General features: G+C 38.5%; 1 protein-coding gene across 2 annotated transcripts in view; it reads right to left on the reverse strand.

Annotated features, from left to right (window-relative positions):
- Positions 1-24,751, reverse strand: part of OPCML (opioid binding protein/cell adhesion molecule like) — a 499,188-nt gene that overhangs the window by 210,063 nt on the left and 264,374 nt on the right. For both annotated transcript variants that reach the window (XM_042906219.1, XM_042906218.1), the window contains exon 2: positions 963-1,195. In XM_042906219.1, coding sequence (XP_042762153.1) covers positions 963-1,195 — 233 coding nt within the window. The remainder of the gene's footprint in view (positions 1-962; positions 1,196-24,751) is intronic.

Raw genomic sequence — 24,751 nt, forward strand, 5'->3', positions numbered from 1 at the left:
TCACTGGGGGATGGCCAGTAGTATCCTTAGTACTTCATTGTTACCATGAGTCAACACCTGAGATAAATTACTTTACATAGAAATGGTGGGGCAGAGGGGTGATGTTAGTTGGGGGTAGTTCAAAATAAGTTAATTTGTATTGTTTCCTTGTTTTAAAATCGCTCCCAAATTCTCATAGCTGCTATTTGAATGTGCTTTTAATTCCTAATACTTAATAGTTAATATCTGGGATTCTGACATTTCTTCAGCCTTAGTTTTTTTCCTACAATGTGAAATTCTAATGAAAAACTATTGTACAATATGTTTGGGTATCCTGACACAGATTTTTAAAGAGAGAATGAGAGGGGATGTTAAGGAAAACCTCCCCTTTTTAAAAATTATATGGATGTATTTCTGACATAGACCTGGAGATAGCATTTTGACTAGTATCCCTCTTAATATACACTCCATTGTGAGGCTAACGGGATGCACAGACCCAGCCACCATGCTGGGTTGTACTCGAATGCAGAATCCAGAACCCCTTCTGGAATATGCACACCCAACAACCATGCAAAACTAGTCACAAGTCATATAACATCAAATCAGTGTTAACCTTTTATTATGAAATAATCCTGTGAAAGATAATTAAAAGGCACAGAGAGTAATACCACCTCTATTTTTTAGTGTTTCTTGCCCTACTTTAGAGTGCTAAGTAACTTAAGAAAGCTCAACAAGCACATGCCAAACAACTTATTAACAAGAACAGAAGGACCAAAGGTACAATTGAGAGACTGTGAAGATATGCAGTACTTAGTCAAGAATTCAGCAGATGGGAAGGAATCCAGAACATACACTCAGTCTCTGGGTTCCACAGAGGAAAATGTTTCTCATGTCTTCACACAAGAATAGAAGCAAAGACTGAGATAATGTTTCCCTTCCATCATCGACAGGTCCACCAAGCCCCGAATTCAGCTGTAACTCACCTTGCACTATGAGGTGGACCCGGGAAGTTTTCGGGTGGTTGTCTGTTTGCACAGAGCAGGTGTATGGGCCCTCATCATACACATCCACGTTCTGGATCATGATGCTGTATTGGGTTGGTGTGTTGACCAGGATGATCACACGAGGGTCTATGGACCACTTGTCATTCCCAGCATAGAGGATGGTGCTGCGGTTTAGCCAGGCTACCCGGGTGACTCGGTCATCTATGGTACACCTGTGAGGGAGGAGGGTGGGGAGTGGAGATGGAGGACATTGGGGGAGGGGAGGGGAGTAGGGGAGGGAAACATTGAGGAATGGAGGTGGGGAAAGGGAGAAGAGAGTGTTGAGAGGCTGTGTCATAAATGTGGTTGCTGTATTCTGAGGAGTAAATGGAACAAAATAGCCCCATGCTAAAAGGAAACAATCAATTATTGATGAAACTTCCTAAGTATAGGGTAACAGTGGCCTGAATTATCCTGAAGAACTGATGATACAAAATCGTTTCTATTTGATTTAGGAGCATATTATGTGAAGATCTTTGTCATATATTTGCTTTCCATCTTATTTTTCCCCCCAGGCTTATATGAAAATTAGTTTATATTTCTTGAGCACATTTACCACCTTGTGGGAGACATGGCCCAGGGGCATAGAGGCAAGAAAGTGGATCAGTATTTCAAATAGGTCACAGATAATCTACAAAGCAAATACCTAACTTGTTAGTCAAAAATTGGACATATTTACCACCAGCCCTCCCTGGTACTGATAATCTCCTTTTACCCCTAAGCTACGCAAATTCTGCAAATTATAATTTATAACATGGATTGATAAAATTCACCTTAGAAAGCCATCAATTTTTAGGAAGTCCTGGCTGCCTCTGAAGATGTCAGCAGAGGTAAGAAGAAAATGATCAGAGTTCCTCTTCCCTCCTACTGCCACCCCCTACCCACCCCCAGCCCAGAAAACAAAGTGGCTGATGTCACATGGGTTATCATTATGGTAAAAAGCTAATCTCAAAAAAAAAAAAAAAAAGCTAACCTCTACTTCCTCAACCTCGCACATACTCAACAATTGGAAGCTGTGAATGTAAGTGGAATTTGTTGTTTGGTATGAATGACTTGCAGGGTATTAGGTTTAATGAAGAAATATTTATGCCTGGTGGTCAGAAGGAAAATTTGCATATGTTCCCCAGGATTTTAAATCTATTGAAAGAAAATGGAAGAGAATCCCTTGAAAATGTGGGCTTGCAAAGAAGAGTGTGTTTCAAGGGCCCCAGGTATATGCCCACCTGCCACTCACCCCTCTAGTCTAAACCTGAGTTGCGGTATCTGGGCAAATAGTGAGGTCCAGTTATAGCTGTGCGATTCCCATAAGATGTCCCAGCAAACAGGTCTGAGGCCCACCTTCTGGGCACAAGGAACATCAATCCAGCACCTCCAGATGAGAAGACAAAGCAAACAAACAAAAAAAAACACTGCCTCATCTCACCAAATCTGATCCCATTTTGACTGAAAGCAGAGATCTTTCTACAAGGCTCAGGAGACAAGAACACCAAAGACACTGACAATGGAAGAGAGAGCATGAACTTTTGGACATGCTGTTTTCCCTTAGCAAAATGGCCAGCCAGACACAGCCTGAATGGCCACGGGAGCAGAACAATACTGGAGCACTAAAATGACAGCTTCTGTTGAAAGAGGAAAATGCTCTGTCTAGCAAAGTACTCTCCCTGGTTGGTAGGACACATAGAAATAATACTAGCTTCCAATCACAGAAGTCTTTGTATGTACAGGTCACCTGTCATTCAGCAGGTTCCGGCAGCTTTGAGTTAGGGGTGGGGTGATAATTAGATGCTTTCACAGGACGGCAGGAAGAAAACTTTCTCTTCTAAATTTTCTTTATTTGCTGTTTTTCAAACTACAAAAATAAAATAACCATATATAAATGTGTGAACAAATGAGGTCCTTAATTTGGTAACACTCTTGTTACCTCTCCTTCTACATCTCACTTTTTACATACACATATTCACATAAATAAAGACTGTGTTGATTTATTTACCTGAAATAGAATTATACTCTAATATTCCTATGAAGCTTTTTTTTTTTTTTTGGAACTTTATCACAGGTATCCCTTAACGCCAGTAGTTATAGATCTATTTTTGTATTTTTTTTTTTGAGAGACAGAAAGCAGGAGTGGGGGAGAGGGGAAGAGGGAAAGGGAGAGAGAATCTCAAGCAAGCTCCATGCTCAGGATGAAGCCAGACACAGGACATAATCCCACAGCCCTGGGATCATGAGCTGAGCCACAATCAAGAATCAGATGCTCAGCTGACAGCTATCCAGGTGCCCCTACTTTTGTAATTGTTTCTAAGTAAGTCTAAGATCAGCAAGATGAGTTTTGGAGGCTCAACCACATTTAAAATTAGTAATAATTCAAGTATCACTGACTCTTTGCCACCTTCACAGGTGTGTCATAGTGATAAAAAAAAAAAATTGAATGTATGCAGTTTCCTTCATATCCTGGGACCCTAGCTTCACTCTGCAGTTTGTCCTTCTGCAGCAACTTTCCATTTCCCTAATGCAAACTGAAAAGCTCTTAATGGACCTTGCACTCTACCCTTTCAACAGCATTTCTTAGGGGAAAAAAAGAACAAAAAAGATAAACACATTCATTCACTTTCAGTTGAAAATGATTGATGAAGTTTCCTATGCAACCTTTCTTTATAACAGCTGTGTTTTCATAAACACCAAATTTCTATTTGAATAACTTCTAACAATAAAGTTCTAATTGTTCAGTGCCAGAAACTGTCAAGCCTGGAAGTGGATGGTAAACTCAGAGTAAAGGGAGTCACATTCTAGTCCCCAGAACCACACAAACCCAAGTGACAAAGTGCAAACAAATATTCTTGCTTTTATTTTGGTCAATTATGTAACCTCTCAAAAATTTTAAGTTGATATATATATTTAACTTTTTAAATTTATTTTTGAGAGGGCACAAGTCAGGGAGGGACAGAGAGAGAGGGACAGAGGATCTAAACTGGGCTCAGCTCTGACAGCAGCAAGCACAATGTGAAGCTTGAACTCATGAACCACGAGATTATGATCTGAGTAGAAGTTGAACGCTGAACCAACTGAGCCACCCAGATGCCCCTAAGTCATATAATTTTTAAAATTTAAGTTAAAAGGATGCACTTCTGGCCTGTGGAGAATATTCACAATTTTAAAATTAAAATGTCACAATATTCCTTTATATATGTATTTATATCTATATCTATATCTATATCTATATACACACACATATTTTCAATAAAATTTAAATGCAATACTGATTTGATTATCTAGTTTCAAAATCATGAAAAAGTTCCTTATTGGTCATAAAATGTGAATTGTTCCTTTTTAAAACTTGAACTTGTGTTTCCAATATATGTCTTCTGCAGGATTTTGTCTTGATGTAATCTTTCATACTTAAAAACCTTTTATTGATAAGCTACCATATTTATTTGCAAATATATATAGAGAGATGGAAATTGAAATTTCTTATATGTTCTATAATCATAAAGCTCTGAGTAATGCTATTTTCTTTTAAAATTAGTTATTATAAGGACAATATTGATAAAACAACATAAATATATTGTTCATCTTATTAAGTAATAATTAAACATAAAAAGTAAACTTTTGCTGGATATAGAGTACTTAATGGGGTAGATGAGGTTTTTTAAAATTACTTTGAGGGGTGCATGGGTGGCTCAGTAGGTAGAGTGTCTGACTCTTGATTTCAACTCAGGTCATGGTTCCATGGTTAGTGAGTTTGAGCCCGAATTAGGCGCCATGCTATCAGCCCAGAGTCTGCTTGGGATACTCTCTCTCCCTCTCCCTTTGCTCCTCCCTGCTCGCATGATCTCTCTCTCTCTCTCTCTCAAAATAAATAAACTGAAACAAAATAAATAAAAATAAAATCATACCTTGAATAAATAACCTTACTGCTAGAATAAGATAGAGCTCAGGACTGATTCAACTTCTATTTTTGTTTGAGAGAAACCTAGTTCACATAAGCGAGGGAGAATCTTGTATAGCAGTGCCACTCAATTCTTTGAACCTCTTCCAAGATATGTGCCAAAAATCACACAGAAATATAGCTTCAAAAAGTATTTTAATGATCTCACAGCTGACAATTCAATTAGTTCCTCCTTCAGCTTTTTTTAAAGCAATGAATTGAAAAATACCTGACTTGCAAAGGGCTTTGTAACTCAGTATTAAATTCATTTAATTTCACAATATCTGGACAGTATATTGTTAACATTTTACCAGGCTTTATCAAATGACTATTAAAGATGTATTTCTCTTTTACTTAGAAGGACCTTGTTTAACCCAATACACCCAGAAAGGTGGGTAAAATTGAATGCTATTTATTTTAATATGCCAAATCACATTGTTCTCTACCAGAAAATGTCTCTTTCTCTAATTACAAGATAGAGAAGATATGTGCTTTGCTATGATGTCTTTGTCCTTTCCCTTCATTACACCTATGCTTTACTTTGGTGGGATTCTCCTTCAAGAGTGATTTTTTTTTTTTTTTGTAATAGTCAGATAATGGTGACAAATAAAGGTAAATTATTTCCTGGACAATTTATAAAAATGGGAACAGTCAAAAGGATCACTAGAATTACAATTCAATCTCAGTGCCTTTCTTAGGCAGATTGATTTAGGAAATCTGAGATCTTGAATGTATCCTCTTAAGTGCATGGAACCAGTACAAATTACCAGGAGTCTTGCAGGGACTGACTTTGAAACAGGTCAGTCCAAATCTATTCTCCATGGGCAAAACAGACTCTCAGTGCCCTGCCACACATACCTTGGGAAGCCTTGTGCACTCCTTGGGTAGATATACCCCAGACAGATACCCACAGCCCAATTTACCTGCTGTCAAACCTGGGTTTCATTAGCAGGCATGGACAGGGGCAAATAGAGTGGAGTAACTGGATAAATCTATCTCTCCGAATGGGGCAGAGACCATTCATTGAGTCTGTACAGTACTAGAACCTAAAGAATGATAAAGTCACTTGTGAGAATGATGATGTTGTTTGAGGGAAAAGAAGGAGACAACAGGGAACAGCAGGAAGAAGAGCTCAGAGAATAACTTTTTAAAAAATGCTTAAGTGTTCTTACAAACCTGGCTCCTTCCTTGATGTTTACGGCTGTGTTGAACTCTCATTTATAGGAAGCACATGGAGGAGAATTTTTTATGTTAAATAAGGGCATCCAAGAGGAAAATCAAGAAACATGAATGATAACCTTCTAATTTCTTGAAAACTCTTTTAGGTCTCTAAAATTCTTACCCTTAAGCAAATCTTATCTAGTGGCCCTTCATAAGGTAGAATTCATTACAACTCAATGGTAATGTCTCAAATTACATAGTGCTTATTGGTGCCTAGCACAGTTAAGAACTTTCCATATATTAAATAACCTGATCCTCATAACTACCCTTTGAGACATGCTTTATTATTATCATACTTTACAGATCACAAAACCGAGATGCAGAGAGGTTCAGGACTCTGAACAGCTGGTACAACCAGCGTAGAGAATTTACACCTATTCAGCCTTGTGTAGAATTTCTGCACTTAAGGGCTGTTGGCTTCTCCTTAAAAAGAAAGTGTTTGTGGCTCAAGACTCAAAGTAATAAGACCAGGAGGAGTTCATTGGTATTATCCAGTTTCCCACAAATTTATGGTATTCAGTTTTTAATTTTAGCATTTAATTTTCTCATAAAATAGCTTAGGAGAACAGGAAAGATATTTGGAAATGACTTTTGTACATTGTTAAACCACCTCTAGCTATTTGTGAAGAGTGGAAATACTCAGAAATGGCAAAGAAATGGCAAAAGCTATTGGAGGAAAGGAATTTTGCAGGCAAAGTTGTCATTTTCAATTCCACTAAACATGGGACATGCAGTTAAGATGCAGGGTCATTTTGTTTTGTTTTTAAGGAAGAAGTGCAGATAGAAGAAATCCATGCTTTCAGGCAGTGGTTCTCAAATTTCACTGTGCATCAGATTCACCCTGAGAGTTCTTTAAAACACAGATTGCTGAGCCCAACTCCCAAGTTCTTCTGATTTAGTGTGTTCAAAGTGGGGCTGAGAATATGCATTTTAAAGTTCCCAGGTGAGGCCATTGATACTGGTCTGAAGACTCTGACAACCACTGCCTTTAAGAAATCAGACAAGAGACAAGTTGGAATTCAATCAAAATAAAATCTTCCTGAAAAGTGAAATTAGGTAGCTTTAAGGTTTTTGTTTGTGTTCTTTAGGTCTGCTTTTGTTTTTATATTTTGCCTCTGAAAATACAAAAAAAAACACCGTGATTCACATAACAGATATTTAATCAATATCTAAGGTACACTAGACAATATTCCAGGAGCTGAGAATGCTGGCTGGCAAACAGGCAAAGGTCATGATCCTTGAGGCTATGTCCAGTGAGACAAAGAAAGCATATAAGTAAATAAGCATATTAGTTTTGGAGGATGACAAGTGGTGAATGCAAAGCAGGTTAAGGAATGGTGAGTGCCATGGGGACTGGGAGCATATTTGAGACAGAGGGGTTAGTAAATGCCACCTGGGGCTTGTATATTAGATGCTGAAAGTTTTACAACCTTACATCTGAATGCAGTACAGTGCATGTATAAAAATAATGTGTACTTAAAAATAAAAGTCACATCTCAATTATATACACAGATAGGTGTAGGAGCATCTAGATAACATGGATACCTAGAGCATGACTATTTAATTATTACAAGTATTTTGAACCAGTCTCACGAAGAGTGCCTCTCTTGTATGGATAACTCTGTAGATGCTAGTATTCAAAAAATTGAAAACTCGCATTTTGAGAAACTAAAGTTTATCAGAAAATGTCTTTATATTTCCACCCTTGTTATTGGGATAATACCTAAAATACATTGCCTGCCTCTCTGCTTTAATAAGTAGACAGTAGTGAATAGAGTGAATAACCTCTAATACAGACTCATCATTTTAAACTTCCACTCTCTTTGGAATGCAATGTTAATAGAGAAGATCCTGGACTTCTTCATAGAATTACAACACTGGATTTAATTATTTATACACTTATTTTCTGGGGCTGTAAATACCACATGGATAAGAATCATGTCAGTGGTCTTCATTTTTTAACACCAAACCTCCCACAGCGGATCTGGTATCTATTATAGGTGACCAGTACATATTTATAATGATGGAAAGGTGTAAGGCAATGTTTTTCAAACTGATGTCAAAATACCCTACAAAGATTATAGTGGGGTTCAGTCAGTTGAGTATCCGACTTCGGCTCAGGCCATGATCTCCCAGTTCTTGAGTTCAAGCCCCGCATCCAGCTCTGTGCTGACAGCTCAGAGCAAGAAGCCTGCTTCATGTTCTGTGTGTGTGTGTGTGTGTGTGTGTGTGTGTGTGTCTGCCCCTCCCCCACTCAGGCTCTGTCTCTCAAAAATTATTAAACTTTAAAAAAAAGAAAGACATAAAAAAGCCCACAAAGATTATAAATAATGATATGTTGCAATGAGAGTAGATCTTGTATCTTCTCACCACAACTAAGACAGGCTAATCATGTGATGAGATGGCAGTGTTAGCTTTTGCTGGGTGGTAGTCATTTGCAATACATAAATTCATCAAATCAACATGTTGTACGCTTCAAACCTAAAAATGTTATATGTCGGTTATATCTCAGTAAAGCTCAAAAAAAAAAAAAAAAAAGAACCTACATAAGATGAAGTAGATGTCCTTGGAGATATTATGTGTGTGACTCTGTAAGTTATGTACACACACAAACACACACACACACACACTCACAGCACCCATGGGATTTTTACTTGTGTATTTTTTTAATCTAGTGTTTTTATTTGTAAAATATTCTTTAAAAATATAATATACACATATTCTGGATGTTTTATGACTACAATTAGATTTAAATGTTCAGATTTGTGTCTATTATTACAATAGCATAAAAGAGTATGTATTCTGTTGTTTCAGACTAATGAAAAAATACACAGGTGGACTTAAGGTTCAGCAGTACATTTCTCCCAAGGAACACTGAATGATCCCAGGGTCCACTATAGTAATGAAGGTTCTCAAAAGTTGGAATGAAGCCATGTGGAAAGAGAACTCTGTTGTCATATGGCACAGACCAAAGCTAAAAGTGATGCTCTGGCAGCAGTCAGGACCATATTCACATTGCAACTTGGAAATTAATTTTAATAAAATATCATCTGCTCCATTAAATTAATGTTGTTAATTTTAGTGGTTACCTATGTGTATGATTTAAAACCAGATTTTAGAGTCATGTAAGTCTATAAAGGTTAAGGGATTTATACCTAGTTTTATGATTTTATGCATAAAATGTTTTTTTTTAAATAATGTTGCAACTGGGAAATCCTGAAATCTTGTTTTTGTCCACCCTTGCCCCTGCCTTCAAAAGGGCCTTCTAGAGAGTATTCAATTTAGAAATGCTGATAAAGGTGATAGAGTTGAATGTTAAAGCCCAATATGCATTTTCCTTGAATTTTCTTTTTATATTTACCTATGATATTAATTTTTTTGTTTCTGCTTTTGAATGTCTTTGTCCTTTTTCATAAATTGAGTTAATTGAATTTCAGTTAAGAACTTTACATGTATCAAAACATATTAATAATACCAGTTTGAAAAATGAGAGGAAGAAGATCTTGTTTTAGAGAATTCAAAGACCAATAATAAATGAATTTTTTAAAAGAGAGGAGAGGAGGCAAACCAAAATGAAATATTTGCAGCTCAATTCCCAAGGTATTCTAAATTGCACATAGCTGTTCTCCTGGGAAGCTTTAACTACTCAGTTATTTCCTGAGTTACAAATATAGCCAACTCTAGAGCATCAACAAGGACCCTAAATTATGTAAAGGAAATCTTTATGATTCAGATAGTTGAAAATTCAATGAAAGTAATAACTCTGCTAAAGCTAATATTTGCTAATAAGGTATTGGTGGAGAATATATATGAGAGCTTCTGTGGAAGATTTGGTGGGGGGGTGGAATAGAGCTACTTAGAGAAGGTCCAGTATGGAAATATTTCAGTCCAGCACAAGACTGACTTCAAAGGCTGACAGATACATGACACCTGCAGATTGTTTCTAATTGGAAGATGGTGCCACACTAACAGTGGCTGGATTTGGGGAGTTATATTAAATACACAGAAATACATGTGTCAGTTTGTGTGCATGTGTGTATATAAGTGGGAAGAGGTGTCCTCCAGAGAAGAGGAGAAAACATATACAAATGCATGCAGGATGGGGCTCTTGAGAAAACAGCATTTAAAACCAAACTAAGGAAGGTGTGGGGTCTCCTGAAAATGGTGTCACCTGAAGCAGAAAATCAGCTGCAGGATGATGATGTGTTGTGGTTTCAGCCATGACCAATGATATATGAGTCCATCAGAACAGTGCTCATTGTGTCCTGAAGCAAGCAAAGGGAACTTCCTTCCCCACAAACACAGTGAGGGCTCTACCTGAATGCAGAGAGCAACTTCACACACCTCACCACACAAGTGAGGCAGTCAGGCAGAAGACAGTTCAGAACAGAGCATCTGATAGGATGAAGGAAAATGAAGGGAGTGATTTCTGTGGAAAGATGGCTGTGCAAAGAGGGGAAATCGCTTACAATCACAAAAGAGGGTTAAACTGCATGGTTGTGGGAGGAGAGAGGAGGAGAATTCCTATCATGGTAACAGAAGGTAAAACATAGGGTAGCTAAACATAATTGTGAAAAGAAAGGGTCAGTGGAAAGTTCTATGAGCAAAACAATGAAAGATTGAGCTGGCTTCTTCCCAGACTTCAAGTTATTCTGTAAATTCACAATGTGTTTAAAAATATATTGGTTTCCCAAGGAGACAAGAGCAAGGCCAAAATAAGAGACCAGTGTCTGCCTTCAAGATTCTTATGATCTTAGGTGAATGATAGGATACAAACAACATTAAAAAGATATTTTTCATTTTCATGGATATAATAAAAAGTGTAAATTCACCCATTCATAAATATTTATTAAGTACCTACTAAGTGTCAGACACTCTACTGGTCCCCGTCTCTGCCCTCATGGCATTTTTCAGATGGGGGGAGAAATATTCAATCAACAAATTGTATACTTGTATACTTGCTACAAATTGAACTGGGATGATTTCTGGGACAGTCATATACAGGGGACGGCATGGAAAGCCCTGCTCAGATACACAGTCTACAGATGGGCATTTTCTGAACAAGTGACAATTAACCTAAGGTTGAAAACTGAGAACACCAGGTCAATGTACTGACTACAGAGAGCATTTTAGGTAGAGGACAGGGCAGATGTGCAGGCCTTGAGTAAAAGGTTGACTCAGGTATGGAAGGGAATGGATGCTACAGTGGCCTAAGCAAGGCAGATGGGAAAATTGGTAGATTCCAGGGGGCTGACAGGTATACATCTCTACTTTAAGAAAGTCTGTATGTTACTCTAGCTGTCATGGGGAATCCTTGAAAAGGTTTAGGTGGAGGCATGACATAATCTAAATGATGCTTTTTATAAGGAAATGCTAGTCTTTCATTGAAGAATGAACTGTAGCAGGACAAGAAGCAGAAGGACTATTGTATCCCTGTAGACATGAGAGAAGAGTTATGTGACAACAGGGTCCACAGCCTAAGGAAAGGGTGAGGGAGCCAGAATGAATAAAGGGAGTAAGGCATGAATGGACAGTGAAGTGTTGACAATATCGGCAACCAATGCTTCCAAGAATGTTGTCAGCAAAGGTGGAAAGAGAAACGGAGCCCACAAGGGCACAAGGGTCTCCTGAGAGTTTTGTTTTGTTTTGTTTTGTTTTCATTTGATAGTTTGCTTGTTTCTTTTCAGACTAGAAATACTTGAGAACTTATTCATTCATTTTATAAATATTTGTTGAACACCTACTGGGTTCTAGGACTGTTCAAACTTTTATATGCCTACAAATTGCTTGTGCCTCTTACGAATTCACTAGGTCTGGGTGGGGCCCAATATTCTGCATTCCTAACAAGTTATGTAATTATGCTGATGTGCTGGGGACCACCCTTTGAGCAGCCCAAGTTTAGGTACTAGAGATGCAACTGTGAATAAGACAAGGACCTTCTTACATTCCAATATATAAGTATATACTGATAAGACTGATCTTACTGAATGGAGCAACTGATGATGGAAGGAAGAAAAAGGGGATAGCTCATTGATATTACTGTAAAGGTGAAAAACTATGGATCTAGAACCCATGAAAAAGAAAAGGAAATAAAGAAAGAATGGAAATAGGTATGTTTGTGGATCTGGTCATGGGAAATCAAGGAGGTTACTGAATGATGGTTTCTATTTTCTCTGAAATAAAGGGCAAAATTATCAGCCGAAGGTAAATGGGAGAGTAGGAGATAGGGGAAGGATGATGCAAGACAAAGGGGAATAGCTGTTGCAGAAAATGAGAGCAATATTACTGGGGAATTCTACTGGGTTCCCAGGCTGTGCTGAGCTTCATTTGTAGTTCATGGCCAAGGATTTATCATGACAGTGCTCTGCCAGCTTTGAAGATATTCTCCAACACTGCTCAACTGTAGGCGTACAGAATGTAGATGATTTGAGATCATCCAGTGTTGGAGTATGCCAGATGAGCAAGAGAGAAGATGAGGATTAGAGGAACTGAAAATTTGAGTAAAAAAAGAAGATAGGAGGGGCTGGTGGATAGAGAGAACCTGGTGGGTTTGATGTACTGGAAGACTTAATAAGTTCCTTGAGTAAATGAGCTGAAATAGAAGAGACTATACATTATTAAAAGTAAGAATATTCAGTGACATTATAAACATGACCCTTGTCAATGAGGGATTAAAGTATTTAATCATCTAGGTGGATCATCTAGGTGGATCTCGACAATATTGAGAAGAATGGTGGGAGTCAAGAGCTCTTTATGAACTTCAGTGAGATATGTAAACTGAGCATTGTAGACACAGTATATTATAATGTTAAGGGGAGGGCCCTGGCATCAAACCGATAAGGGCTCTGCTACTTACTAGCAGATAACCCTGGGAACAGCCTTTAATTTAACCACTCACTACCTCATTTCCCCATCTGTGAAGTAGGATGAACATATTTACTTCACAGTATTATTCAATATTATTATAAGCCTGAATGAAGTAATGCCTGAACAAGAGTCAGAATTGTACCCTGCAAATAGTAAGCATTCTTTAAACAGAGCCTGTTCTATTACTACTGTCAAAGAGCTCTGTTGCTTCATTTGGAAAACTATAATTCTATTAGAATTCTATTATCTGGGAGTGTGTGCTAATTTAACCAAGTGATACTGAATCCATTTATTTATCATTTCCCAAGGCATTCTGAAGACTTCTCTTTCTATATTTTCAAATCCATAAAGTATGGTGTCTGGGGTGCCTGGGTGGCTCAGTTGGTTAAGTGTCCGACTCTTGGTTTTGGCTCAGGTCATGATCTCACAGTTTGTGAGTTCAAGCCCCAAGTTGGGTTCTTGCTGACAGTGCATAGCTTGTTTGGGATTCTCTCCCTCCCTCTCACTCTGCCCTTCCTCTGTGTGTTCTCTCTCCCTCTCTCTCTCAAAATAAATAGATTGAAAAAAAAAAGAATGGTGTTTGCTTTAGGGTTGTTTGAACACAGTTTCAAGACTGGTTATTCTACTGGCTAATAGATCAGAAATAACATGAGATTTACATTTTTAGTGTTACCTAGAAAATCAATCCAGTGCGTTTACATTTTACCTCTAGATTCTTTCACTTCCAATATTTTCATTTTTTTTTTTCTGGAAATTGCTAACTCTTCAGAAGTATTCTGCACTTGGCCAATGTAGAGTTCTACAGTAGGATTTCATTTCCCTCTAAGGTTTATTTTCTTAGCTAAAGCCACTGAGACAACTCTAACTTTGTATTTTTATCAGGCCTTGTCCACAGTGTGTTGACACAGAGGTTGATGGGCTAGTTTCTAGATTGATGACCAGTGGTTGGTAAAATGCTGTATTTCTAAAAATACATAATTGAGAGATCAATCAATACAATCGTGCACACCTGCAAGAGAATTCATTTGCCCCGAAGGCCCCTAGTAGCTCATGCGGAGGTGTCCTTGTCTTGGCCATTCACTGTGTAAATGGGCCAAACGTTAGTCCAGAAGACCAGATCCCAGAGCAGACTAAGGCATGCTGCAGGACAGGAGAGTGGTGGGGTAATGGAGGCAAGATCAAAGCTGAATGGTTTGTTTCAAGTCAGAAACTTCAGGGCAATATATTCAATTCTTTTGAGAGACATCTACTGCACAGATACTGCTGGACACTAAGGAAAAGTGAAAATTATTCAAAAGGCCTCACTTCCAGCCCAAGGAAACACCACCAGCTGGTGAAGCATTGTTTTAGAGACAGTAGTAAGGATTCATCTTAGGATAGATGAAGGATAAGTACAGATTTTAGCAAAGGGCAAACTGGGCACTGGGCAAGCCATCGGTGGATGGTTATCTACTAGTCAGAATCATGGTATGGCTCTGGGATGCCTTCTGTATTTACCTTTTTCCTTGCAAATTTATATCTTAAGAAGTAGTGCTACAGCATAAGGCAAAGCCATTTCAGAAGCTAAGAACCCTTGGGTGAAGAAGAAGTGTCTTTTAAAAGTCAGGAATGATAAAAGGTTCTCCTTTTCTGTCACCCAGCCCCATGTCCCTTGCCCTTTTGGTCCTTGCCAATGGTGCAGAATTCCAAGTGGAGTTGTAAAAGGCAATGAGGGTATTCGCTGTCACACCTGCCCACTTGTCAGAGACAGCTGTTACAGAGACAGCCCCGTTGTGGAACAGGGATGCCTTGAGAAGCCACTCAGAACAATTCACGTTATTTATTTGTCACCTGGCTCCAACTCCGCTGTCCCTTCCTCCAAATCCTAAACAGCTTTAAAACTCAGCCTCCCGATTTGTTCATTATAGTTGGCAAAAGAAGGGAGCAAGATGAAATTAAAATGTTTCCCAAGCACACACCATTTTAATTCCATTCAATAGATTATCCTGACATATTTACTCACGGCCATGTCTGTCTCAGTATCATCCATGGAAAAGTATAAATTAAAATTTTAAATTAAAAGCAGAGAGTCTGGGGAGCTTGATATCTTTTTGAAGAATGGAGCAAGTCAGCCACAGGCTCCCAGCATGAGTATCGTGGGAGCAAAGACTCTGGCAAGGCAGAAATTACAGCCCACGGATTTCCCTGCAAATACCTTCCCACATATAATGTAAGGGATCATGGAATCCCAAAGACAGGCAAAACCTCAAAGGTCATTCTTCTTCCTCCAGAATTGTGCATAAACAAACTCCTGCCTTCTGAGTTCAGGTGAAACTTATCAGAAACTGCTAAAGGACTTTCTTATTTATGAAACCAAAAATTATGCTGGAAATAGATGAGCTTTTATGCTATCCTACAGGATTTCAGTGTAATATACTAATTAAGAGAATAAATACTTTAATAAGAGGTATATTAATTCTATCACAGGTCTATAATTTATCAAACTCCTTGTCTTTCATGAGCATTAGTTTTCTAATTTATAAAATGGAAATAGCATTTAAAATCATAGATATGGCAAATATTAAAAAATAATTCTTTTACTATTATCACAGTTCTGAGAGCCTAGTAGTTAATAAATGTTTGCTATTACATTTCTGTAATTACTCAAAACTAAAGAATAATGATATACCAAACATTATAATAATTTTGACTTGCCCTTAGTACTCATTTTCCAATGTACACATACATCATTATAAAGTTTGGAAAATTAAGTAAGGAGTGTACTTTTTTGGATCTCAGCACATATACAATTCTGCCTCAAGTTTGGAAGTAGATATTGCATGTGTTCAAGTAATTGTGGCTTCATGGCCAACTAGGAGGCCAATAAGTTTGTTTGATTCATCTTGTGCCATGCTAAACAGACTACACATCTGAACAAAACCTTATTTGAGTTTTTAAAAATAACACCCTCATTAAATAGACAGATGGGCAAGGACAGATGGAGGAGGAGGGATGGGAAGTGATACTTTTTTCCAGTGCTTCTCCATTCTTATAAGCACTTCTCCTGTAGAATGTCAACTCTGCCTGTTTAAAAATATATATGTCATATATTTTTAATACACCAATCATCTTTTCTGGAATGGTGGCTTATTTCACTATTTCACTTATTTCACTGGTATAGATAATGAGAATTAATTCCCCTTAAAAAATAAAATAGAAGGCAGGCAAACTCTTTCCTTGGGCCATGAGATGCCCAAGAGAGCTACTCCCTGGGGGCAGTAAAGTCACAGGGTTAATTTTTGCAAATGTTTCCAGTGTAGACCCAGAAAGTTGCTGCTTTTAATTTATATCACCTATAGTTCTGTGCCACAGGTTGCCAGTCTAGGATAGAGAGGGTATTCTTCATTCCTGGGACTCTCTGGATTCTCAGAGGGAACCAAAAGAATAGGAAGTCTTATCTGAAAGCACCCTGAATTTCTCTGGCCTTCCCCTATTTGACTTCTGTGTTAAGGGCAGAAACCTGTATGGATAGTACTCCAAACACGTTTGCAAACCATTAAGCCAGGCTGAGCTTATGGAATTGTGTATAGAGGAGAATGTTCTCATGGAAACTTGTTACTTAAAGAAAGGTTTGCCATGAAACCCAATTACTCCTTGTAATGTGGAAAGGCTGAGGTTCCTATTCACGAATTTTAAATAAATAAATGGATAGACAAAGAAAAAGAGAGAGGGGAAAAGAGGGAGAAAAAAAGGAAAAGGGAAGAAGGATAAAAGAAGAAACAGAAAAGAATAAATCTTTAGATTGGTTGAAAACATATATAATTAATTTACTTTATACTTTTCAGCCGATGGATGTGCCTGCTTAATTGTGTTCTATTCAGGGGAATGTTAAGAATAATTATGTACTTTCCAAGCACACATTGACTGATTCCAGTTATTTTTTGACAATTCCTTTGAAACACTTCATTTCCTGGGCATCCAACAGATCTGCCCTTAAAGCATGACCTTACACTGTCCTTGCCATCAGTGGTCCTGGGTGCCCCACACTCCTCCTGTCACACACCCCTCACCTAGCACAAGTCCTAGCTAGATAGGTCACATGTCCAAGAAAGAGTTTTCTTCCACTCAAATTAACTGTGGGAAAGCAAGCAGAGTCTGGTTAAGTTAAGCCCTAGGGGATTCGAGCAGAGTGGAGAATTACTCCTGTCTCAGTTCATTATAATGAATAATAAAGAGATACTTACATGTGCTTTTTGGTAAATTATTCATCTTGTGCACTGAAGAATCAGGGCAGTAATACGTAAGGGAGACAACTGGTGCATCTGGGTTCCTATAAATACTCAATCTAACGCATTTCCAAAGACCCATCTCCTCCCCTCATTAAGAATTAGGTAGTTGGGGATGTTGGAAATAAAAGGCTTAAATCAGACACTTCCACCTCCCTCTTTGCTCTGAATGTGCAGCTCCCCATAAAGATGAGGCTGTTTATAACATATTTGTTATTTTATTGTAGCTCCAAAGTCACTTGAAGCAACCTGAGGAGCTCAGCAGGACCTCCACTTTGCTTTCTGCAGCCATCCTCAGGAGGTAATTAGGAGAGTAAGAATTGTTTCCAAACCAATAAAGCTCCTCCAGGGCCCTGCACCTACCATGTTCACCAAACCCCAGATTCTTATCTACTAAGGGTAGATCAAACCCGTCTTAAAAGAGAAAACATCTTTAGCTTGGTTCTTCACTGCTTCCTACTAGATTTAACTGTCACTGTTATTTGTTCATGCTTAGAAGGAAACAGGCTGAGGCATTTTGAAAATGCTCACCAAGAGCCTCACCATCACTCGTGTGTCAGGGTAAATGAACAAGGGGAATAAGAGAGTCTGAGGTCTTAGATTTCACTCCTTTACCCAACATAAGATTTTGCTCTTTCCATGCCTTCATCTGTTGAATTTTAGAAAATAAAAAAGTCCTGGGGCGCCTGGGTGGCTCGGTCAGTTAAGCATCCGACTTCGGCTCAGGTCATGATCTCGCGGTCCGGGAGTTCGAGCCCCGCGTCGGGTTCTGTGCTGACAGCTCAGAGCCTGGAGCCTGCTTCAGATTCTGTGTCTCCCTCTCTCTCTCACCCTCCCCTGTTCATGCTCTGTCTCTCTTTGTCTCAAAAATAAATAAACATTAAAAAAAATTTTTTTTGAAAAAAAAAATCCTGTCATTTGTCTTGTTGATATTTTCAATTATTCATACTATTATTAATAAAGTTAATGTTTTAAAGCTCATAGTTGTGTTTTGCACAAGACACCTTTATTCCTGTGTGATTGGTTCCATCCTTTCTTACACTGGGGCAATTAATGGTTTACTCATACCTTTAGCTTGCCTTTATAGGACAACACTTACAACTGAGGCTCATAAAACAAAACAAAACATAGAGATGGTTAATGATCATCATCACGATGATAACAATGGTGATGAAACAGTGGAACATATAGGGAGGAAAAGACCAAAGAGACTTGGGGTAGGTGGGACATCAAACATCTGAGAATATCTTTATAACTGGTCTCAAGACCCAGGGAAGGAACCAACCAACAGTAATTTGTAAACATAAAGAATTGGGGCATCTGGGTGGCTAGGTCGTTTAAACGTCCGACTTCAGCTCAGGTCATGATCTCATGGTCTGTGAGTTTGAGCCCCGCGTCGGGCTCTGTGCTGACAGCTCAGAGCCTGAGGCCTGTTTCAGATTCTGTGTCTCCCTCTCTCTCTCTACCCCTCCCCTGTTCACACTCTGTCTCTCTCTGTCTCAAAAATAAATAAAAAACGTTAAAAAAAATTTAAAAAGAAAGAATCAAGAACCTGAGCAAGAGTTCAAGATTACATTGATGACCAAGAGACCATATAAAGCTACTCAACTAAATCCAGGTTTATTAGCTCCATTCTTGCTACAGTGGGGACCAGGGGAAATTAATGGGAGTCCTGTTTTTAAAAGGGGGAGGGCACCCTCAGAGGGAAGCCACATTCTGCCTAACCACTAGATATTGGGAGCTATGATGTAGACAGGAAGAAACACTTGCCAGGAACCATTTATTCTTTCTTTATTTTTTTAAAGTTTATTTATTTTTGAGAGAGACAGAGAGAGAGAGAGAGAGAGAGAGAGAGAGACAGCACACACAAGCGAGTAGGGGAGGGACAGAGAGGGAGAGAAAGAATCCCAAGATTTTAGCTGGACCCGTCGATGTGGGGCCCAAACTCACAAACCACGAGACATGACCTGAGCTGAAATCAAGAGCCAGACACTACCAATAGAACCACCCAGGCAGCCCTTGTCATTACCCATTTAGAACTCCGTGGGGAGAATTTTTCCATCCATACTTTCCTACCTTGTGATGACTTGTCAAAACAGCGATCTTATATTTTCTCAGAAGCAGAATTAGGGCCAAAAATTGAACAGTAACTACACAGTAGGAATCTAAAAGGTAAATACTCTCTGTAATTCTGTAAAGCTTAACCCTATTCCTCCCTTCCTCCCTCCCTTTGTTCCTTTGATTTTGTTCTTTCCTTACCCTCTTCTCTCTCCCTTCTTCTCTCTCTCTCTCCCTCTCTTTCCCCTCCTCCCTCTCTTCATCTTTCTCTCCTTCTATCTTCCTCCCTCCCTCTCAACTATTAGCAATTTATCCTAAGGCATTCCTTTATCAGTGCTACTTACTTCTACACTTTTCCAATTGACCAGTATTATGGAAATCTATATTGTAAGCATACAGACCGGTATATCGGTAAAGAGACTTTTTCAAAGTGTTTAGATAAAGCAGACAAGCTCTGACAAAGCTAGATAATAAACCAGGCCAGGAGGTTTTCCCTTGAAGGAATCTAATTAACAACAAAGGCAAACGTACATTATCATTCTCCTCAAGGCATCCCATTCACCTCTGAAGAAATTTTACTGTTGTAAATCCAAAAGAGAAACCTTCGTGTCAGAGCAAAGAGGGAGAGCAGAAGAAGAGATAGGAGAGAAGCTTGTAATTTTGCTGTGGGTGGAAGGGCCACCTAGGGAACGGAAATTCAAAAGCATCTAAAACATTTAAATTTGCAGGAAGCTAAGCCAGACCCAACAGATGGCCTGGAGGAAACCTGGCATCATCATTCAAGGCTGAACTTTTTTGGCAAGGGGATAGCCCCAGTGAATAATCAGAGTTATTTTGTTTTGTATTTTTTAAATGGAAAATAGGCCAGTTTAAGTTGCTGATCTCATGATAAAGATGAAAATTTGCCCCAAAACCATGGTTATACTCCAGGAGGACCAAAGTGGGGTGGCCTTTGTCTTATAAAATTAAATTAATTTCAAAAACGCTTTGTCTTATAAAATTAAATTAATTTCAAAAAATAACTTTGAGGGGTAATAGTGGCTGCTTTTTATTAAAGTTTATTATATTCTTAAGATCATAATACTTCTGAGTAAAATTTGTCACTTTATATGGATGGCTCTGGAAGCTTATGAAAAGGAGTTTATTAACTAAACAAAGATCTCATTCCAATGTAGACTAGCTGAGTTTTGAAAGACCTTGCACTGAGTTGCAATCTACCTCTCTAATGCCTACCCACTGGTTCTAGCTCTGTCCCTTCTAACGCAAATACATCCAGTGCTTCTTCCCTATGGTAATCCTTCATGAAGATGAAAAAAATTATGTTATCCATTCTAAGTTATTTAATTTTGAGGTTAAACTTTTTCTATTTAGATTTTAAAATAAGGTACTACTCATATGTCAGTTCCTGTGTGTGTGGCTAAAACAATACTCTCCAAGAAGCAAGACCAGACATGAAAGATGAGTCACATTAGGAAGCAACTAGAAAATATATTTAGTGATTTAATTTGTGACACTTAGAGTTATGACAGCACATACATGCACTTTATGCCAATGCTCTATACACACATACACTGCATGTTATAGTAATGCATAACATTAATAGCACTCTCACCCTCCAATGTGATGTTTAGTTGTGTAGTTAAGTTAATTTTGGATTAACAGATGCTTAAGCACTTGTCTTCAACATTGTATGGAAGGTAGTATCCAGGAAAACTATGCAAGAAAATGATACCAAAATCATCCAGATTGGAAAGAAAGAATTAAAGCTATCTTTATGCAGATGACATGATCTTCTATATAGACAATTCTAAGGAATGTACTAAAAACTATTAAAATAAATAAACAAGTTCAGCCATATTTCAAAATACAACATCAATATAGAAAAATTAATTGTATTTATATGTACCAGGAATAAAATATTTGAATATAAAATTATAAAATAATTCTATTTACATTAGTTCCAAAAAATATATATTTTTTAAATCTTATTTATTTGTTTTGAGAAAGAGAGACAGAGAGAAAGTGAGCAGGAGAAGGGCAGAGAGAGAGGGAGACAGAGAAAATTCCAAGCAGAGTGCACTGCCAGAGCAGAGCCTGACACAGGGCTTGAACTCACAAACCACAAGATCATGACCTGCACTGAAATCAAGAGCCAGATGTTCAACTGACTGAGACACCCAGGCGCCACACAAAACAAATATTTTAACTAAATTTAACATCAAAAGTGTAAAACTTGTACCCCAAACACTAAAATGTTGATGAAATAAATTAAAGATGTAAATACATAAAAAATCTAATGTTCATGGATCAGAAGATTTAATATCGTTAAAATGGCAATGTTTCCCAAATTGACCTACAAATTCAATTACATCCCTTTCAAAATTCCAGCTGTCTCCTTTGCAAAAATTGATGAGCTGATCCTTAAATTCATATGGAAATTCAAGGGACCCAAAACAGACAATCTTGGGGAAAAAAAGAAAAAATAGTTGGAGGAATCACACTTCAAGATTTCAAAACCACTACAAAACTATAATAACCATGACAGAGACTTCTCCAGGACCAAAAGAATTGGTGAGTGCCATTTTCCTTCCTACCCCCCCCCCCCATCTAGACACCTGCAGGCACCAGTGCAGTGCTAACACTTGCTACCTAACTTGCTAACAATGTGCCATGTCCCCACATTCTTCTGGACAGGACCCCTCTAGTCAGACCTTTGCTCCAGTTCCCCTTCCACAGCACACCTGCAGATGCCTTGCTAACACCATGCACCCTACCCCCACAGTCTTCTGTGGACCTGTCCCTTCCAGTACACCCTGGGTCTGAGCCCATCCATTGGAGTGCCACAAGCCTCATAGTGTGCAAGCAGTGGTGACAGGGACCAGCACCATTCCAGTGTGACTACTGCTCCAATGAGAAGGGAAGGTAACCACACACATGGGTACAACTGCAGCCTCAGCAGTGGACTGGGAGCAGACATCTGGTCTGACTACAGGCCTCACCTACCAATGAAAGCTTCTCAAGGGACAGCACAGGCAAAATGCCCTGCAAATCTCTGGCAAATGCCTGGTCTGTTTCAACTCAAGCTCAAAGCAGCCCCAGACTGGCCCATTAACGACACAGAGACCAAATTCTTCTCACAATAAGTAAAAAGAGCCATCACAGAAGACTGGACTGAAGGCAAAAGCAGTTCAGCCACAACAGGATAAGACACACAACACACATAGGAGACACATGAACTGCCAGATTCTAGTGAATAGTGGACACTGCACTGCAGGGCACTACAGGACCTTTTTTTTCAGAGGGCCACTAGACAAGAGCAGGAGACACAGACATAGCTCATTCTCCTAACACATGGGAACAGACACCAAAATTTAAACAAAATTAGGAGACAGAGACATATGTCCTTAATGAAAGAAGAGGACAAAATCACAGCAAGAGAGCTAAATGAAACAGAGGTAAGTAATATGCCTGATAGAGAATGTAATGACCATAAAGATAATCATATAACTTGAAAAAAGAGTGGACAACCTCAGTGAAACCCTTAACAAAGAGGTAGAAAACATAAAAAGAACCAATCAGAGATGAAGAACTCAATCGCTGAAAATAAAAATACACCTGATGGAATAAATAGCAAACTAGAAAAAAGAAAAAAATGGATCAGTGAGCTGGAGGACAGAGTAATGAATACTGAGAAGGCTGAAGAGGAGAGAGAAAAAATAATAATAAAAATGAAAATGGACTTAAGGGACACACAACACCATCAAGTGTAATAATATTTGCATTATAGGGGTCCCAGAAGGAGAAGAGAAGGGGCACAAAAAATTTACCTGAATATATAATAGTTGAAAACTTCCCTAACTAGAGGAAGGAAACAGAAATCCAGATCTAGGAGGCACAGAGAGTCCCAGCAAAATCAACCAAGGAGGTCCACACCAAGACACATAGTAATTAAAATGGAAAAACTAGCGGTAAATAGAGAACTTTAAAAGCAGAAGAAAAGAAAGAAAGAAAGAAAGAAAGAAAAAGAAAATATATACAAGGGAAACCCCATTACTATTAGCTCATTTTTCAGCAGAAACATTGCAGGCCAGAGGGGAGAGACATGATATATTCAAAGTGCTGAAAGGAAAAACCCTGAAGTCAAGAATGCTCTACCCAGCAAGGCTGTCATTCATAATAGAAGGAGAGATAGTTTTCCAGACAAACAAAAGTTAAAAGTATTCATGGCCACTAACCCCACACTATAAGAATTATTAAAGGGGACTCTTTGAATGTAAAGGAAAGAGCACAATTAGGAGTAAGAAAACTAGGAAGGACAAAAGCAGTAAAAATAAGTATATATATATATATATATATATATATATATATATATTAGTCAAGGGAAGGGATTCACAAAATAAAAGAATATGGAATATGACAACATAAACCTAAAACATGGGGGAAGAAAGGAATAAAAATGGGCTCAAATTTAAGCAACAATCACCTGAATATAGATAGTTATCTGCATAAGCTGTTATATAGAAACATAATGGAATGGCACTCACAGATCAAAAACTGGTAAGAGATATGAAAAAAATAAAGAAAAAAGAAATCCAAATATAGCAGTAATGAAAGCTAGCAAATTGCGAGAGAAGAGAGCAAGAGAAGAAAGGGGGGCGCCTGGGTGGCACAGCCGGTTAAGCATCTGACTTTGGCTCAGGTCATGATCTCATGGTTCTTGAGTTTGAGCCCCACCTCAAGGTATGTGCTGACAGCATGGAACCTGGAGCCTGCTTTGAATTCTGTGTCTCGCTTTCTTTCTGCCTTCCCCACTCACACTCTCTCTCTTTCTCTCTCTCTCTCTCAAAAATAAATAAACATTTAAAAAATGAAAAAAAAAATAAAGAGAAGAAAGAAACAGATAATTACAAAACAAAAACAAAACAAGTAAAAAAAATGAGAGTAAGTACATACCTATTACTTTGAGTAGAAATGTACTAAACACTCCACTCAAAAGACGCAAGTGACAAATGGATTAAAAAAAGGATGTCTATATCCTGCCTACAAGAGACTCATTTCAGACCTAGAGGCACATGCAGATTCAAAGTGAAGGAGTGGAAAAGTATTTATCATGCAAATGGAACAGAAAAGAAGTCTGGGTAACAGTACTTATATCAGACAAAATAGACTTCAAACAGACTTTAACAAGAGACAAAGAAGGACACTATACAGTCATAAAGGGAAAATCCGGGGCGCCTGGGTGGTGCAGCCGGTTAAGCGGCCGACTTCAGCCAGGTCACAATCTCGCGGTCTGTGAGTTCGAGCCCTGCGTCAGGCTCTGGGCTGATGGCTCGGAGCCTGGAGCCTGTTTCCGATTCTGTGTCTCCCTCTCTCTCTGCCCCTCCCCTGTTCAT

This window comes from Panthera leo, chromosome D1 (genome assembly GCF_018350215.1).
Source record: "Panthera leo isolate Ple1 chromosome D1, P.leo_Ple1_pat1.1, whole genome shotgun sequence".
Lineage (NCBI taxonomy): Eukaryota > Metazoa > Chordata > Mammalia > Carnivora > Felidae > Panthera > Panthera leo.